The sequence below is a fragment of the Lacerta agilis genome, chromosome 13, assembly GCF_009819535.1.
Source record: "Lacerta agilis isolate rLacAgi1 chromosome 13, rLacAgi1.pri, whole genome shotgun sequence".
Lineage (NCBI taxonomy): Eukaryota > Metazoa > Chordata > Lepidosauria > Squamata > Lacertidae > Lacerta > Lacerta agilis.
Genome location: NC_046324.1, coordinates 51,825,993 through 51,844,024, shown reverse-complemented (window position 1 = coordinate 51,844,024; position 18,032 = coordinate 51,825,993). Strand labels below are relative to the sequence as shown.

At 51.9% G+C, this 18,032-nt stretch overlaps 2 protein-coding genes across 2 annotated transcripts; one reads left to right on the top strand and one right to left on the bottom strand.

Moving 5' to 3' along the window:
• Positions 1-4,867: 4,867 nt before the first annotated feature.
• Positions 4,868-5,645, bottom strand: LOC117056758 (hemoglobin subunit alpha-A-like). Its single transcript, XM_033167379.1, has 3 exons — positions 5,495-5,645; positions 5,182-5,386; positions 4,868-5,086 (listed from the first exon to the last, which is right to left on the bottom strand). The coding sequence occupies exons 1-3, from the start codon at positions 5,587-5,589 to the stop codon at positions 4,958-4,960; spliced, it is 429 nt and encodes a 142-aa protein (XP_033023270.1). The 5' UTR covers positions 5,590-5,645; the 3' UTR covers positions 4,868-4,957.
• A 2,232-nt stretch (positions 5,646-7,877) lies between these two features.
• LOC117057082 (hemoglobin subunit alpha-A-like) lies at positions 7,878-8,702 on the top strand. Its single transcript, XM_033167855.1, has 3 exons — positions 7,878-8,055; positions 8,185-8,389; positions 8,504-8,702. Exons 1-3 carry the CDS (start codon positions 7,961-7,963, stop codon positions 8,630-8,632), a joined length of 429 nt encoding a protein of 142 aa, XP_033023746.1. The 5' UTR covers positions 7,878-7,960; the 3' UTR covers positions 8,633-8,702.
• Positions 8,703-18,032: the final 9,330 nt, after the last annotated feature.

The following is an 18,032-nucleotide window of genomic DNA, read 5'->3' as shown; positions in this document are numbered from 1 at the left end:
TAATATTCTGTTGGAAAGGGTATAAATATTATTATTATTATTATTATTATTATTATTATTATTATTATTATTATGGCTCGGCTCTGCCTTAATGGTTGGAGATATTGCTAGAATCCGCTTGTTTGTTTGTTCAGTCGTTCAGTCGTGTCCGACTCTTCGTGACCCGATGGACCAGAGCACGCCAGGCACGCCTATCCTTCACTGTCTCTCGCAGTTTGGCCAAACTCATGTTAGTAGCTTCGAGAACACTGTCCAACCATCTCATCCTCTGTCGTCCCCTTCTCCTTGTGCCCTCCATCTTTCCCAACATCAGGGTCTTTTCTAGGGAGTCTTCTCTTCTCATGAGGTGGCCAAAGTACTGAAGCCTCAACTTCAGGATCTGTCCTTCCAGTGAGCACTCAGGGCTGATTTCTTTAAGGATGGATAGGTTTGATCTTCTTGCAGTCCATGGGACTCTCAATAGTCTCCCCCAGCACCAGAATTCAAAAGCATCAATTCTTCGGCGATCAGCCTTCTTTATGGTCCAGCTCTCACTTCCATACATTATACTACTGGGAAAACCATAGCTTTAACATCCGCTAGTATCCCCCATCTTTTGTTCGTGCAGCTGGTTCTTCCTGCCTAAGTGCGGGACCTTACATTTGTCCCTATGGAAACTCATTGTGTTCCTCTGGGCCCAGTTCTCCAATCTGTGAAGGTCGGTCTTCCGCGGCATTAGGTACCCTCCCAGTTTGGTATTATATGCACATTTCCACCCTCTCAATTCCTTAGTCCCAAGTCATTTATAGAGATGCTGAACAACAAGGGGCCCAGGACAGAACCCTACCCCCCCTTCTCACTTTTCCCCAGGATGATGAGGAACCATGAGTGAGCAGTCTTTGGATTCCAGCTACAAATATATCCACCTAACAGTTACCTCATCCAGCCCACATTATATAACGTGTTAACAACAAGTGGTGGTTTTTTTTTTAAGTATGCATTTTACAGTATTAGGAGATATAATGCATAGCAACTTATAGCATTATAATTTTAAAGCTGATATCACTGGATCAAGTTAATCAATTTTATTGAATGAATTAAATTGTTTTAATTGGGTCTCAAATGAATGTGCAATTAACCGTTGCTGTTTTGCATTTGATTTCATTGTGTATTATTTCATTGTGTCTGTTTTCCTTAGTAGGTCGTACAAACTGCCGTTCTGAGTCATGCTTTTTATAGGGTTTGCTATGGGGCACTTCGTGGGTCACGAAGAGTCGGACACGACTGAACGACTGAACAACAACAACATGGGGCATTGGGGAGGAGTTTATGGAACCAAGCAGGGGTGGCCTGAAACAAAATCGGGGTCCCGTGTTGTAGGGCCACAGCAAAAGGGAAACTGAGGCATCTCTCTCATGCGGAGCTTGACCTCCAGCATCTCACTTCCACAACTGAGTGACTCCTTTGCAGCAAGAGACCCCCCCCCCCCCGCCAATGCTCCGGAGGGAGGGAGGCTGGAGAGGGGCCCAAGGTAAGGAAGGAGCTTCGCTGCGCAACTGAGGCGCCGGTGTTGCAAGGAGCAGAAGGGGCTGAGATGGAGAAAACCCTCAGCAGGGGAGCCACTGGCTCGTGCATCTCCTTGGGGGTGGGGTGGGGTGGGCAGGACGGATTTGGGGGCTGCAGGGGAGGGTGCCTGGGAAAGAGAAGGCGAGAGAGAAGCCCAAGCGATTGACGGGCTAAGAGCCTCAGTGCGCCCTCTGGAGGCTTCGCTCCGGGCAAAATTCCTGGCTAAACTAGACGCCCTTCCTTTCACCACTGCAGACAGAAGCTCCGAGGTGGCACACCTGCCAGCTCATTGGGCACCCTCTTCTCCATGTTGGGCAGTCCTTTGCCACCAGCACTGGGCAGCCAGGCTCCTGCCCGGGGGATGCGGGGTGGGCTTGCGGCGGGGTGAGGACAGGGAAGGGTTGGGAGAAAACCCATATGGCAGAGTGAAGCGACCACATTGGGCAGCAAGATCCACCGGGGCAGTAGATCCAGCCTCCGTGGGATGCATCCCCCCCCCACTGCTGTTGCCATGGTGGCAGCAATTACAGTGGCACAGCTTCCTGGAGGCCAGATCCTGCACCGCCCCTGCATCACACGCCCCACGTCGCCTCCACAGCTGCCTCTCGATGAAGAGTGTTGGATGGATTTAAGATGCGTAGGAGCGTATATTTTATTCATTAATTACATATCCTTCTTCCCCCCCCCCCTCTGCCGTTGTGTGAGAAGGCAAGTGCATATCGCCATCCGCGTGCAGCTTATCTTGAGACGCTTTTAGGACTAGGTAGCAGAACAATACAGTGATGATATCCCAAGATGCTCAGGCAGGCTCGGGTCACTTTTCTCCTTTGTATGTTCCCCTCTCAACAAATAAGCCATGCAAGGGGGTTGAGGTGTTCTAATTAGTGTTCAAGTGTGAAGACTGTGTGTCAGACTTTGAGAATGTAATCAAGATCCGTGTGTATTGGAATGTGTGTACCTGCTGCTGAGCATCAGCAATTAGCATGCGAAAGAGTTAATTAATTCTATAAATGTCCTAGTTGTGTGTATCAGCCTCTAATCCTAGTCAACCAACAAGTGTTGATGAAGTCAGGGGAACTCCTTTGTTAGGGGGATTAATTATTAGTAATTCAAAGCATCGAAAGAACTAGCGGTGAGGATGCAACCGAATGAAGAAGAAGAAGAAGAAGAAGAAGAAGAAGAAGAAGAAGAAGAAGAAGAAGAAGAAGAAGAAAAAGAGTAGTTTGGATTTGATATCCCGCTTTATCACTACCCGAAGGAGTCTCAAAGCGGCTCACATTCTCCTTTCCCTTCCTCCCCCACAACAAACACTCTGTGAGGTGAGTGGGGCTGAGAGACCTCAGAGAAGTGTGACTAGCCCAAGGTCACCCAGCAGCTGCATGTGGAGGAGCGGAGACACGAACCCGGTTCCCCAGATTAGGAGTCTACCACTCTTAACCACTACACCACACTGGCTCCGAATTAGGAGAGGTGCCTTGGACTCCCCGGCTGCACTGCTGCTGCGAGGAACAAACCCCACTTGAGATGACCGTGCTGCAAGATCTGGACTCCCTCCACGCAGGCTGAATAGACCGCTTATCTTAAAGCTGCGACGGTCTCCGCCGCGCACCGTTTCCCCAAAGGAGCGCAAGCGCTGAACCCCCCCCCCCGACACTTTCCCCCGCTCGGCAGAGCGAAGAAGAGGCGCCCGGCTTTTGCAACAATATTGGCATACAGCTGACGCCAGGAAGGCGATTCATTCCTCCTCTGCCACCCCCCTGGCCACCCGCCTCAATCCCAAGCATTTGCTGCTTGCTTCCACCCTCACGAGGCAATATTTATTGCTTATGTTTGGTGCTAGAGGAGCTCTGCAAAATAAAGAAACGCGGCGATCACAATTACTTTTAAGTTCCTCTTTGGGCCGATTGGAGCAAAATAGGTGCTATAGGCGCCCCCTCGCAAAACACCTCCCTCGGTGAGTCTGCTGTGGGGGTGGCCATCCAGGCCCTGCCAGAGAGAGAGAGAGAGAGAGAGAGAGAGAGAGGAGTCTGGCCGGGGCAGCCTTGGGAGAGGCCCCCAGCAAAAGAAGGGGTCCCGCCTCTGCTCCCACAGCCAGATTCCTCTCCTGGGAAGAAGCCCGCTTGCAGGACCTGGAAGCCAGAGCAGTGCTCTCCCCAGCGGGGCTCCGCAGCAACTGCTCTTCAGAGGCACCCTGCCCCGGACACCTGCATGGCCGGGGGTTGGACTAGATGATCCTTGGGGTATCTTTATGGTTCTATGACACCGGAGGTTAGACACAGCTGCTGCGGATAGTGGCTTTGGATAGTCTTCTTGGTCTCCGTGAATGGGTCTACTCCTCTTTCAACGCCCCCTCCCCCGTGTCCCGTTACCTCTGGTGGGAAATGCCGCGGCTCCCTTAGGTAGGAGGCCGCACTACATGGGGGGGGGGGCGCGTCATAGCCCAGGTAGAGATAGCAGAGGCCTAGCGCCGCCCCCCCCGCAGGCCTCCTGGAGTTGGGGTAGATGCTGGCACCCTGTGTGCCTGCTTATCTGCCCCCCCGGCCTCCCGCCCCGCCCTGGGCGTGGCTCCTTCTCCTGGCTGCTGTGAGCAGATAGGGGGGGCCCATGCGCCCTCCCCCCATTGCTGTGGTGGTTCCTCGGGATCTCAGGAACTGCCGTGGTTCCAGAGCCCCAGTCGCCCCTTCCCAGGCAGAGTTCCTGCTTGGGGGTCTCTTCCCGTGCCCTCTCACTGCGGGTGTGGAGGGGACCCCTAGCACTGCCACCCCCGGCCTTGAGGTGGGCTTGGCTGTGAGGAGGAGGCTTCCTCTACCCTCGAGCGCATGATCCTAGGAAGCTGCCTTCTATTGCATCCAACCCGGGCCGTATTGCATACACGGGCTGGCAGCTGTGGCTCTCGGGGCTTTCGGGCTGGACTGAGCCGGGCAGGGCCCTTCTGCGAGCACAACCCCGCGCCGAGACCGGGCCTTCCGAATAGTCCGTCTGCTTCATCCCCGTCAGCCCAGCCAGGGGCGCAAAGGCCTGGGGAGCCCCACCCCACAAGTCCCCCGAAGGGAACGGGAAAGAAGACCCCCAAGGAGACGGAGCCCTTCTGGGGCTGACTCTGCGCCCCCGTCCCGCAAAGGCCACGCGTGCCTGCAGCTCTTTCAGGGCCGCCACCTAGCAGGCGACTCGGTCCAAGGGCCCCGGGTTCAAGGAGCGCCGAGGTAGGGACCATCCCTCTGGACGTGGTCTCCCTCGCCAGAGCCGTCCGGGCCCCCGGGGTCCCCCTCTCCCTTCTTCCCGCCCGCCCCCAGTTCAGCCCAAGAAGAGGCGAGAGATCAGGGAGAGTCAAGAGCAGGTTTATTGTGGTGTTTGAGGGTCGCGGGGCGGCGTGGAGGCGGCTCCTCTGCGGCGGCCGCGGGCTTCGTGGGGCCTAGCGGTACTTGCTGGTCAGCACGACGCCGACGCGGCTCATGAACTTGTCCATGGAGACGAGGGTGCCGGCCTTGAGGAGCCCCGGGTGGTTGGCGGCGATGGCCACCAGGATGCAGTGGCCCAGCAGCTGCGGGAGAGGCAGAGGGGGAGCGTTAGACGGGGCCCCGGACGGAACGAAGCAGGAATCCAGCCCGGAGCCCCGACGGGGAGCGAGAGACTCACCGGGAAGTTGACGGGGTCCACGCGCAGCTTCTGGGCGTGCAGGTCGCTGAGCTTGTCCAGGGCGCCGGCGATGTTGTCGATGTGCGCCACGGCGTCGCCGATGGCCGCCGCGACCTTCTTGCCGTGCGCCTTGATGTCGGCGGAGCCGGGGCTCACGTCTATGTGCGCGAAGTAGGTCTTAGTGGTGGGGTGCGCCGCGAACATCCTGCGGGGAGAAGGAGGAGGAGAGGAGCAGGAGGAGGAGGGTCCGACTCCCGCCCGGCCCACCGCCTCGTCCCTGGGAGAGGGTCTCTGCCCGACGGGGCGGACTTACCTGGTGATGGCCTCGGCGCCGATGTCCGCGGCATGGGACTGGATCTCAGCCCAAACGGCCTTCACGTGGCTCTTGTCGTCGTCGGTCAACACCATCCTGGCAGCTCAAAGTCTCGGGTGCCGTCGGAGCGCGCGCGGCCCTTTTATCGGGGGCGCCCCGCCCCGCCCGGGGCCTCTCCCTCGGCCTCCGCCCGTCGGCGCTGCGGCTTCTCCCCGCGTTATCACCTCTTACTGCTAATGCTAGGATGCGGGAGGGAGCGCAAGTTCAGCCTCCTGGCAATTCCCGCTGCCTCCCCTAGGCAGGCCTTGCCGGACATCTATGTAGGGCTCTCCCTGGGCGATGACATACCTCCTCTTTCTAGTCCTGACACCCCCTTTGCGGGGTCAGCCAGTGTTCTTTCCCTAGAACCGCGCATGGCGGAGGCGCACAAGGAAAGGGGAGGGACGGTGCTTTTCAGAAAGCCATTATGAGGTCTTCGTCCGCCGCCGCGGGGCTCCGACCTGAACCAAACAAAGTCAAATGGGTCTTTCCTTTGCGCAGCAAACCTGCCACCGGCACGGGCGGCAGAGACGGGCAGCAGTCAGTCCAGTTGAATGCGGACATTTTCTCCTTGGCCTCCCCGCGAGGTAGCTCTCCCAGGACTCCCGAGAAAACTGAGGAAAGGCATTGAAAAATGAAACTGTGGCTATCATAATGCCACTCTACAAATCTGTGGTACGACCACACTTGGGAGTACTGTAGGCCAGGGGTTCCCATTTTGTGTCCACGTTACCCACCCAGATGGTCCCTGACACATACCTATCAACTGTCAGGGACATCCCATGGGGGGGGGGGGTACTCTCACTTTGTTACTCCTTGGGAAGTTTGGCAAGATGGGTATTAAACAGATGTCCTTCGTTGTGCAGTATTTGGTACCCGGTACAGAAGATTCTTCGGGTGGGTCTCAAGGAACACAAACAGCAGCACAGCAACCAACAGGAAGCCTCTAATCATTCCAGTATTACACTTGAAATAAATAAAAGATGGTTTAAGGAAGGGGGCGGGGTTTCCCGGAAATAATCCACGGAGCTAGGCGGGCAAGGAAGAGCTCAAATGGAGAGTCACCACGTGCAAAGTGGAGGCCTCAGGCCTCAAGACTTTCCTGGAAGTTGAGGCCTTTGCCGCGGATTTAAACCAGCGTGTCCGTCCCCCCCTTCACCAATACAGTAGCAGTTATTACAGGCGTCCAGGGTGGGTTGCATGCACGTGCATTCCTATCCACACGCACACTCTTTCGGTGCATGCTTATGGGTGGCCCAGTGGGTGCAAAAAACATCCGTGAGAATGCAGAACAGTGAGTGGCAGCAGAATTCCTGGGTTAAACTAACGCAGCACTTAAAAGAAGAGGGGCCCTTGGAGGCCCTTCTCTCCTTCTCCAAGGGTTACCCAAGGTGGCTGGGCGTGGGAGCCGGGCTCAAGGCACCTGCGGAAGAGACTCGGGGAGGGCGGTAACTCGGGGATGGCGCCCTGAGAAGCTTTAGGGTATGGGGGGGGGGAGCGGCGGGATCGTGCATCGTATTGGGGCGCTGTGCTCTTGCGGGAGACCACGACGCCCCAAAAACGGGATGTCCGGAAGGAACAGTTGCTCCACGGACCCTCTGGGTGGGTTACGCTGGGGTCTGGGCACCCCTGCTTAGAGAAAATACGAGGGAGAGGTGACATGATAGAAGCCTTTACGCATGGCATGAAGAAAATGGATAGAGGAGTTTTTTGCAGGAAGATTCAGGACACAGAAAAGGAAGCCCTTCTTCACGCAGCACAGAGTTAAACTATGGAACTCTCTCCCACAAGAGGCAGTGACGGCTACCAACTTGGAAGGCTTTTAAAGAGAATTGGGTGGACTGTGACTGGCCCAGGTCACCCCGAGAGTTTCTAGGGGGTGGCGGGGAGTTTCCCAGAGGCATATCTAAGAGCCCCCGCAAGCGACAACCCTCCGGGAAAGGTGCCCAAAGGCCATCCGAGAGAAGCAGGCGCGATTTGCCGACAGGCGCCCGCGGGCTCCAAGTGGCCTCGACGGTGGTCTGTGGGTCTACCTGAGTTGGCCTTCTGATGCACGTCCCTTTGAGCCTTGGCCGCCTCGAGCGGCAGCCTGCTGGAAAGGGAGGTGTAAAAAATGACCCATAAACGAATGCATAGACCTGGGGGTGAAGAGTGTGGGGGGGGGGCGCTGAGTTCTAAGCGCTCGAAAACAGGGCGAAGCTTTTGGGAAAGAGAAACTGAGCAAGGCGCCACCACTGCACGTCCCCACCGGGCCTCTGAGCGTTGCTGGCCTTCAGCCAGCTGGCGGTGCCCACGCAAGGCCTCTCCTTGTGGCGCCCAGACGCAGCGGTGAAGGGCGGGACCCTCTGGGTCGGAGGCCCCCTGCGCAGCTCCGATTAAAGACTGGCTGCCTGCGCGCGCGGCGCCCAAGGACGCCCCACTGCCAAGATGGGGATGACCGAGGAAGACAAGAAGCGCGTGAGGGCCATCTGGGTCCGCGTGGGCAGCCACGCCGAAGCCGTGGGCGTCGAGGTGCTCACCAGGTAAGTCCTCCCCGTCGGCTCCGGGACCGCCCCCCCCCAGGTCTGCCGTCCGTGGGTGGAGGCTGGAACCCCGACGGCGAGGCCGCTGCCCTGACCCTGACCCTGTCCTTGTCCTGCCCGCTCCCGCAGGCTGCTGGCGGCGCACCCCACCACCAAGACCTACTTCCACCACCTCGACCTCTCGCCGGACTCGGCCGACCTGAGGGCGCTGGGCAAGAAGGTGGTGGACGCGCTCAGCTGCGCCGTCGAGAACCTGGACGACCTGCCCGGCGCCCTCGGCAAGCTCAGCGAGCTGCACGCCTTCGAGCTGCAGGTGTCGCCGACCAGCTTCGAGGTGAGTTGCGCTCCCCGAGGCTGCCCCGGCCTCCCGCTGCCCGCCCCGTCGGGCGGCCCAGGGTCCGGCTCTCTCTCTCTCTCTAATGCAGGCGCTCTCCTCTCTCCCCCACAGTGCCTTAACCACTGCATCCTGGTGACCATCGGCGCCCACAGCCGCGGTTCCCTCGACCCGGCGCTCCTCCTTTCCCTGGACAAATTCCTGTGCAGCGTCGCCCACGTCCTGACCTCCTGCCACCGCTAGGCTGGGCATGACGGGCTCGCCCGGGCGCCCTCCCCGTTTTCTCCCTCCTAATAAAGCTATGGGCTCTTTCGACTGCAGCGCTGCGCCCTCACCTCTCTCTGGGGGGCGGGTGGTGGGGCTGGACGGACTTCGGAGGAGCCCTGGACAGCGCTCCCCTCCAGACCTGTGAGCAGGACCGGTGCTAGGGTTTTTTGCACCCTAGGCAAGATCACCTTCTGGCGCCCCCCTCCCCCGCCACTCTGCCGCTGTTGGAGGGGGTGAATGTCACATTGCCCCGGGACCGGATGGCGAAGACTGGGTAATAAATGAGTTTATTCACCATCAAGCTTTTTCGTTCCTCGGGGAAGTGGAGGACCAGCAAGCCTGCGGCTTTCCCCTCAACACCCCTGTGCTGAGAGAGAATAGCATAGAATCGCAGAATTGGAGGGCACTCCAAAGCCCAACCCGCTGCAATGCAGGAAATGCAGTAAAGGGGGCATAGGCACAGCCAGGATTTTTGTTAGGGGGGGCCAGAACCTACGTTAGCTATGTATCTATATTGATTTCTATTGATTTAGGGGGGCTGCTCCTCCCTGCCCCCTCTTGGTTATGCCCATGAAAAGTAGGGTGCTCAAACCACCCCCATCCTGGGTGTCCTTTGCTTCCACTCAATGATGGGGAGGCCCAGAGGTGTAGGAAGGTCAGGTGGCACCAGGATGGATTGTGTTTTGGCTTGTGTTGTTTTATTTAAATTTATTTATTATTTATGTAATAAAATTTATTTTAAAAAACCTGCAAAGTGAACTTTTTTTTGAAAATGCCTGCTCCACTGAATTGAAATTTCAGCCTTCATGACATAGGAAAACGGCCAATTAAACAGCTATTTTCATGGAGGAGGGTCAAGATATTAACTGATATGCATGGCATTTCATATATAGCTATATAATACCTAGCGTAGTAAGACAAGACCTTTGGAGAAGGCATTTTTTAAAAAAAGTTTTTTTAATGAACTGCCCTAGTAGGGCAGCAATTGTTCCTTGATAATTTGTCACCCCCTCCATGATGGCACCTGGGGCGGCCCACCCCCCTTTTCTACACCCCTGGGGGAGGCCACCCCCCAAACATCCGCACGCTGAGAAGGGCGCAGGGAGAGGTCTGGGCGCAGGCAGGGGGCGCCTCAGATCACGACCAGAGCAATGGGGGAAGGCATGTGGCAAGGGGGGGGGGAGTGCTGCCTCCTTCCCTATCTGCACCCAGCAGCAGGCAGGAGGACACCACCCAGGCAGCAACAGGCACAACTGCTCAGGGTGGGGCAGGCCTTGGGGGGGGGGAACGGACAACACAGATAAGGAGGCTGACCCTGGGTGTCAACTTCTTCTCCAGTTCTGGGGCAGGGGGGGACTTTTTGCGTGGGTTGGAGGACCCCCCCCCCAAGCAGCAGCTCAAGAAGGATGATGGAGACCAAAGGCCAGTTGTGGCCAAATGCTGAGGCCCCATTCTTTCCAGTTGCCCCAGGAGGGGTAGAGGCCAGTTTGAGCTTTGGCGCAAAGAGAGGGGAGGGGGCCTGCTCCTCTTTCCCTGTACTCCACGGGGGGTGGGGGTGGGCAGGGGCGACCACCCAAACCCCATCCTGGAAGGGAAAAGCAAGGGGGGGAGGTAAACACATTTGATTTTTAAAGCATTTTATTCGTTTTCAAGAAAAAAGGAATATAAACATAAACATTATCAAAACAATTGGTTTCTCCCCACCCTCCCCTTCCCCCAGAGCAGAAGACTAGTGTATTTTGTCAAATTCCCCCATAAGTCCATACACGCAGTTTGTGGGCGCCAGTCGTCAGAGAAGCTCAACTGAATGTTTTATTTAAAGAAAGCTGCCATATTTCAACAAAACCATATCCGAAGCACTGATTCAGGGCATGTATTCACTTAGCTTCCCATATAAAGCAGGTGTCTATACATTCTGCTTCCATTGTGTGATCTACAGGTGAGCTTCCTTTCTAGTTTGGTGCTATAGGCAATCTTGCCACTACCAGGAGAAAAGTGGCAAGTTCCTCGTGTGATAATTTGAGTATATTTAAATATTATTAATAAACCTAGGCATAGTTTGCAATGTACATCCTGGTTTGTAATTTTGCTTATTTCTGTCAATGCAATTTCCCAAAATGGTTGTACCAATTCACATATCCATGATATACGGAAAATATGCCCAGGTCCTTTCCCCAATTTTGCTTAATAGTCAAGCATTGTCCAATGGCAGCTAGGTCAGTGAGTATTTTGCATAAAACCGGTATAATTTTTTGGGTGGGGGGTGTTCAGTGATATTCAGAATCAGTTTTTCAAATTGTGTGAATGGTCCAATTGCTTGAGATTCAGCTGTTGGACTTGAGATAATATGTATCACCTGATAGCCAATTCACATTACAACCCTCAATTCTTTCCATAATTTGCCCTGTGAGAAAAACATCTTTTTTATAAAGGTGAATCAATCTGCACAAGCGTTTTTCTTTCCATTTCATATCCATCAGTTTTCTATCAGACGTGTCGAAGGAGGGGTGCAATGCAAAGGAAATATAGGTGGTGCTAATTTTTATATCCACAATCGCCAGATCTCCCAATTCTGCTTTTGCAAATGGGTTTGTTATCATTCCAACATTGTTTTGTTGTTATTCAAAAATGGGATGCCTGATATTCTGTGTTGCACAGCTTCATCTAATTTCAATTGCATCCAAATCTTCTTTTACACTGAATATCATACTAATGACATTCTATATATGGTCCACATGGTGTGGTAGACCCATTTACCCTTCTCTGAGAATGTTGACACAATACAGTTAGGCACAGCCCAGGTCTCAAAGACGCTGTGATGAATCAAGCTTACAATCTTTTTTTTGCCATATCCTTAGGGTATTTGCTGAAATAGATATAGATATGGTTTGAAACAAATATATATATATTTGGAAATATTATTTTAACCAGTCCAACCTACCCATCCAAGAGATTCAAGGTCCTTTGTGTTGTTGAAGTTTCTTAATTACTTTAGTTACATCTTCCAGCATTATTGGTGTGACCAAAGTGAGTTGGTTCTATTTCTGAGATTTCACTGTTTAATTTAGATGGAACTTAATACACCTGCGCAACAGAGCATCACATTTAAGAGTCCACAGGTATGGCATATGAACAGGGGGCGAGACAGCTCACTCTTCTCTCCCTGCCCCAACTTCAAACAGTTCAATATGTTAAGAATATTGAATTTTCTCTTGGAAAGATAAAAGAGATGCCAGTTTCAGCTTTCCTTCACTTCCCCCCTTGCCATTTTCTTCACTTACATGAGATATAGTTATACAAATTAAAAGTCAAACCAGTCAGTTTGCAGAAGAATGATGTTTCTAATTTCTTTAAGAAACTCCTAGGTTTCTTATTTCTCTTTGACCTCCCTTGCCATCCATATTGTCTCTGTTTCTCTCCTCCTCCTGCCTCTTCCTGTTCTGTGTATTGGAACTCCAATTGTTCCCAATGCTAGTTTGGCTTCAGCCAGAGTGGTGACGATGGCTGGATCTAGAGATGTCAAAGAAGTGATTCAGTCAAATGAGTTGTAAACTCATACAGGGAAAGACAGGACTCCATAGCGCCATCTGGTGTCACAGTCTTATATCACATATACAACGCTTTTCCTTTACCAATCTAGCTGAGCCCTATCAGTGTTGCTATCTGCAAAATAACAAGTTTAAATGGGAAGCCCCCTCTGTATTTCACTCCAGCAGCATGTTAAATTCTGTTGATTCTCTTGCTACTTTCTTAATTGCTTGTTTGGAGGAGGAATGTGCCATTTTCTTCATGTGCCTCCTCCACACGAGGTCTGGCAGCAACACGGAGGGCCTTTTCTGTGGCTCCCCGTTTGTGGAATTCTCTCCACAGGAAGGTTCTCCTGGCACCTTCATTATACACTTTTAGGCACCAGACAAAAACGTTCTTCTTAACCAAGTCTTTGCCCTGTTAAAATGTGTTGGGGGGTGTTATTGGGTTGTTTTTGGTTTTATTTTGATTATGTACTTTGTGTTTTTATGTTGCAATTTTATCCTGTGAACCGCCCTGAGACCTGGGTGTATAGGGCAGTATACAAGTTAATAAATAATTGTTGCTATTATATCACAGGGTTGCTGTCTTGGGGGGGGGGAGGTGGTGCCGAAGCCTTATGCACTCTCTGTATGCAGTTTGCATTCACGTTTAAAAGTTAACAAAAAGGGCTCTCATACCTGTTTTCCGGAGCTCCTTTCAGTCATAAATTATCCATTCTACTCCTATCCTCCCAGGACTCCATATGAAGTTGCAAGTCTGATGCAGTCTTAGTGAGTCTTTTAATGGTGGATTTATGGCATATTCCTAAATCCAAAGCTTCATTAGCTGAAGCAGGCAGTTCAGTAAATTTCTCAGGCAGGTCTTTCAATTCCATTTTGATTTCATCTCTAAAACCTTTGAAGGCTGCATTCCTTTTTACACTGCCAAATCTTTCTGCAATTGTTTTAGAAGGTCATGGAAGGGTTCAAAGTCCTTTTTAGAAAGACGTGCAACTTTCAGAGCCATTTCTGATCTCATTTCTTCCTGACCCATATCTGATCTTCTGCTGTCAAAGTATCTAAAGAAAAAATTTGCTCGGAAGCTATTTAGGGCAAGGTGGGCATAGCCTTGTAGCATCCAGTTCTTTCCCGGGTATCCTTTAGCTTCCAGAAGTTTGTAACTGCTGGTAAGTGCAGGCGAAGGGTTGAAACTAGATTATTTAGCAATCTTGACATCACCACCCTCCCCAGACAAGAAAAATGGAATAGAACTGTCCAGAACTGCTGCTCTTTGAAATGACATTTCCTAGCAACTGGTGGAAAAGGCCACATGGCCGTGTTACTGTGAAAAGTGTGCCTACATTTACACAAGTAGCAGCATTGTGCAATTGTAAGGGGAACACCTTCAGAAGCTGAAATTGGCTATGGGACACATTCACAGTGCCCAAGCAGAGCAGGCAAGGTTAGGGCAACCGGCTAAAAAATTATCGTTCCAACTTCTCCATCATATATATGACTTGCCCCCAAGCCACTTTGCTAGCTTGAGTGGACAGATGCATACCATCCTACGGGTTTGTCGTGAGGGCAGTGCCGAGTGATCACAAGCTATTGGGAAACACATGCAGGTAAATCCAGCCCACTTATCCCTCGGAAGAATGAGCGCTTCCACAAAGTGACATGTGAATCACGAGAATCGCTTCTCCAGATCTACCAAATTTAAGATGGCGCAAAGGAATCTCCAGTACAGGAAAACAGTTTAATATACAATTGATTACAGATCTGCAGTAACAAGTCAAAGTGAATGTGTATATTTACCGTCTATATACATACAGCATTTCACACATAGTTTTTTTTGTGTGTGTGTGTGTGTGTCTCTTTAGAGCCAGACTTATGCAGGCTATTTACAGTGGAGCTACTGTAGTGAAGGACGGCCTTCGGCACTCCCAGGAAGCCACTGCCGCTGCCGCCTCCTCCTTGCCTGGTGTGGGGAGGGGCCTGCTCTTCCTTTCTGCAGGGAGGGCAAGACAATGTCAACCAGAGTAGTGAACGCAGAAAAAGGAAGAGAAAGCTGGATGGTTTGCTGCTCACACCTATGCCCGCAAGTACAGAATTTGGGGCATTTCCTCATTGACACTAATACTGCATGGAGGCAATATTCCAGGAAAGCCCTTCTTCAAGGCAGACCAGGAGCTGATAGGCACCTGAAGGACAATACTGTGGTTTTTTTTTTACAAAATGAAAGGAGTTTCAAGTTGCTTTCATCTTTTGCCTCTCCCAAGTTTCTCAGCACACCAGGCTAAAACGATGAAAAATAGAGGAGGCTCGTTTGTGCATATCAAATACTGAATTAGTGTTGCATAGGCTGCCTAAAGGCTGGCACCCTCCTTCCCCCCCCACCCCCAGTAACTAGTAGTTTATTCAACACAAAGCCTCAGGGCCAGTAACAGCATTATCTCAAAACCAAATAAAAATATAAATACACATTAAAATACAACCGTACATGTCTAAAACAACCCTGTAGATACTGCTGGTGAAGAACACCAGTTTGAACCTTCTTGGATGGTTTGCAGAGGGCGCCCATTCTCCACTAGGAGGAGCGTTCGGAGAAGGGAAAGTCAGGCTCCCAAGGAGATCAGCGGCCTCTCTCCAGCCTCCCCACCACCGAGGGCTAAAGAAACAAAAGGGTTGCTTTGCGTCAGTCAGGAAGGTAAGAGTCAGAGGTAGCCGTGGACCCTCAAAACTGCTTCCAAGTCAAACTGCTGGCCCACCAAGGCCAGCATTTCCTGCTGTCGGCACCTGACCAAAGCACAGGACTTGCCCTGCCCTACTAACCGATTCTTTCAAGCGGCTCTTCGCAAGTATGCAAAGCCCAGGCCAGTTTAGAGTTTCTGAATGGTATTGCCATCAAAATAAGGAGTTGGCTTTAAATCATCAGGTCCTGAGAAGTGAAGAGCCAGGCTCCCTCTCCATGGCAGCAACTGGAGGGTGGGAAGAGGGGAGCATGCAGCCTCTGTGGCCCTAGAACTGGAGCAAAGCCTTCAGCACCTAAAGGAACGGGCACCCTTGACAGAGGCAGAGGGAGTCACCCCGCGGAGACAACGCCACAGGCCTGCTGCCACTGTGCTTGTTTAGGTGGAGTTCTTGTTAAGGCTTTGGGCTTTTTATTACTTCTGTTTGTCCTCGTGACATTGAGGCAACAACCTTAAAGCTGCTGCCCCAAAGGGATGCTTTGGAGCCCTTGGTTTACATTGCTGCAATATTTCCAGGAAGTCATGTTTGGCTATGGCTACTGCAGAAGCAGGATGCTGGCCTGGAGGGAGCCCGGCTGACGTCAGACAGAGGAAGGCCGGAGTGCAGCTGCGGTGCATAAACCAACCAGTATTTACACACGAGATACACTAGTCTTAGGCTATTGCCTCAGAGACCCAGGAAGTGCCTAAAAGAAATGCTTTCTGCTTTCTGATGCTTCTCCCCAGCTAAGTGGGAGGATTGGACATATTGCAGGTATAGGCTTTAGGAGCGTGGGAAGGGGGGGGGAGGAGAGAACAGAGTAGAGGCAGTAAAGAGCTCTGTGGGACTCTCTCAGCAGGACACCAAGAGCTCCTCCTCCTCCTCCCAACAACTGGATCTGAGTGGGAATAAGCGCCAAGAATGCTGCCTCTCTATGGGGCAGGTGCAGGAGGAGGGGCTGGTGGCCACTGCCTTTCAGCTCACAGGAGGGGCAAAGAGAGGGTGGGGCTCCCAAGAGCGGCCAAAGTCACACAGGTGCATTTCCTTCCACCATGCACACCTACCCCTCCAGCTCTTGTGGAAGAAAAGGGAAGCCACCCTTTTCATCATGTGGCTCTGCTAGGAAGCCAAATGGCAACAAGCCCCCAGTGACAAGTTAAAAGAGCCTTTGGAGAAGAAGCCAGGTGCATTGTTGAGTAAGTTCTAAATAATTAAGTAGTTATTTAGTCCTTAAAAGGTGCTTTGTTTCATTGATTTCTGTAGGACTGAAGCAGGCCTCAATGTCTGCGGGTTGAATAAAAAGCCTCATTTACTGCTTTCAGAGACCTTGGAACAGAGCAGGAGAATAGAACTTGCTTGATTTGGGGCACTTCCTTGTGTATCCAAAAACTTTGTTGCCAAAGAGTTGGCAGCAGAAGACCAAGGTTTCTGCAAATCTCGCCTTCTCTGCCTTTGCCCTCCAATATTTCCTTCTGCCACCTGACTTCCCATCCCAACTCTAGCTAAAATATCTGTTTGTGGTGTGAGGAAGGCCCTTTTAGTGCCAAGTCAATTAGCATCATTAGTTCCAGAGCCCTGGAAATAAGGCTTCTGCTGAAAAACCCCAAAATGACATCCCTGGCTCATGTCCAGCCCCTTCCTCAACGGAACAACTGCCTCCTCGGCCTGTCACTACTTGCTCCCTCAGCAGGCTTGTGTATTTACCACTGGGTAAATCATCTTGCATTATTGCTACCAATGTAGCGCTCCAGTTTTATTGCTATAATTTTAGGCATGGTGTGACGAACCGGTGGCCCTCCAGCTGCTGCTGGGATTCCCATCCGCCCCAGCGACCAGCATGGCTGATGTGCAGGGGTGATGGGAACTGGAGTCTAGCAACATCTGGAGGGCTCCTTCAGGTTCCCCCACCCCTGCACCTGCCAAGGCCTAAAGTACAGGCAACAAGCCTTTGGGGACCGTTCCACAGGCAAGCAGTAGAAGAGCTCCCTACTACCTCCGCGTAAGTATTCTGCCTGGCAAATATAATGCTTGGGGGGGGGGGAGGTATGTGAAAAAGCAACGATATGCAAGGTGCTTTGCAGGCAGCATCCCACTGCAGGTAACCCTGTTGTTGAGAGCAGCCCATGAATTCACACAAAGAGCAGCTGAGACGTTGCTATTTCAGCATCCAGGATGAAGCAGACACCAATCAGAGCCTTAAAAAATCAAGCTGAACATACCTCCCACGTGCCTGGCCAGGAAGGAGCAAGCCAACCCCTGCCCCACGACTAAAGACAGAGAGCAAGATACATTTGGCAGAGAGCAAGATACATTTGCCAAGGGCCCGAAGCACCTACACAAATAAAAAACAAACAAACCACGAAATAAAAGACCATTTGAGCATTGTTTACACTGCAAAGAGCTGGTCTTAGGAACATTCCCCCAAGCCGGGGCAGTGCTGCTCTTCCCTCCTCTATTGCAGTCTTTTCACAAAAATAAATAGCCAAATTCCTTGTGGCTAGAAATCTACAAGTTTCCAACAATTCTCACAACTGAGAGAAAAAGCCTCTCATGCTCACAGGGCCAGATCCACCACATGCCATCATCCTTGCTGGCTATTATCAGCATCCTTAAACTTTCCTCTTCTGACTTTTAGCTCTTGTTGAACCCCAGCTCTGTTCTGTATGCTGCAGGTGGCCTGGCAACACCTTGGGACTAAATCAGCTCAGCCGAGGGGAAAACAGCAGTTCAGTTGAGAAACCAGAAGCTGGAATCCTGGCAATTACCTTTGAAAGTTTCTTTGATTTGACTGAGGCAAGAGAATTTTACAAAATGACACTAATCTTCTGGAAAGCCCAACTCAAGGAACAGCCTCCTCCGACACATTTTATTCACAATTAAGTCCACTGCGTGCGCTGGAGTTACTACCTAGTAAATGTGCTTAGGATTGCAGCCACAGTGGAGGATAGAACTGTACTTGGGGCTGAAGAAAATAAGATTGTTTTTAACTCCATATTGAGAAGCATGCAGCTTTGTCCTCCTAGACCTAGCCTGCACTGGAAATTCACTACCCCCATGTTGGTTCAGCCCCAAAGGCTTTTATCGGAAGATGCACATATTACAATGCTGCTCAGTGTGGGTGTCGGAATGTGAGACAT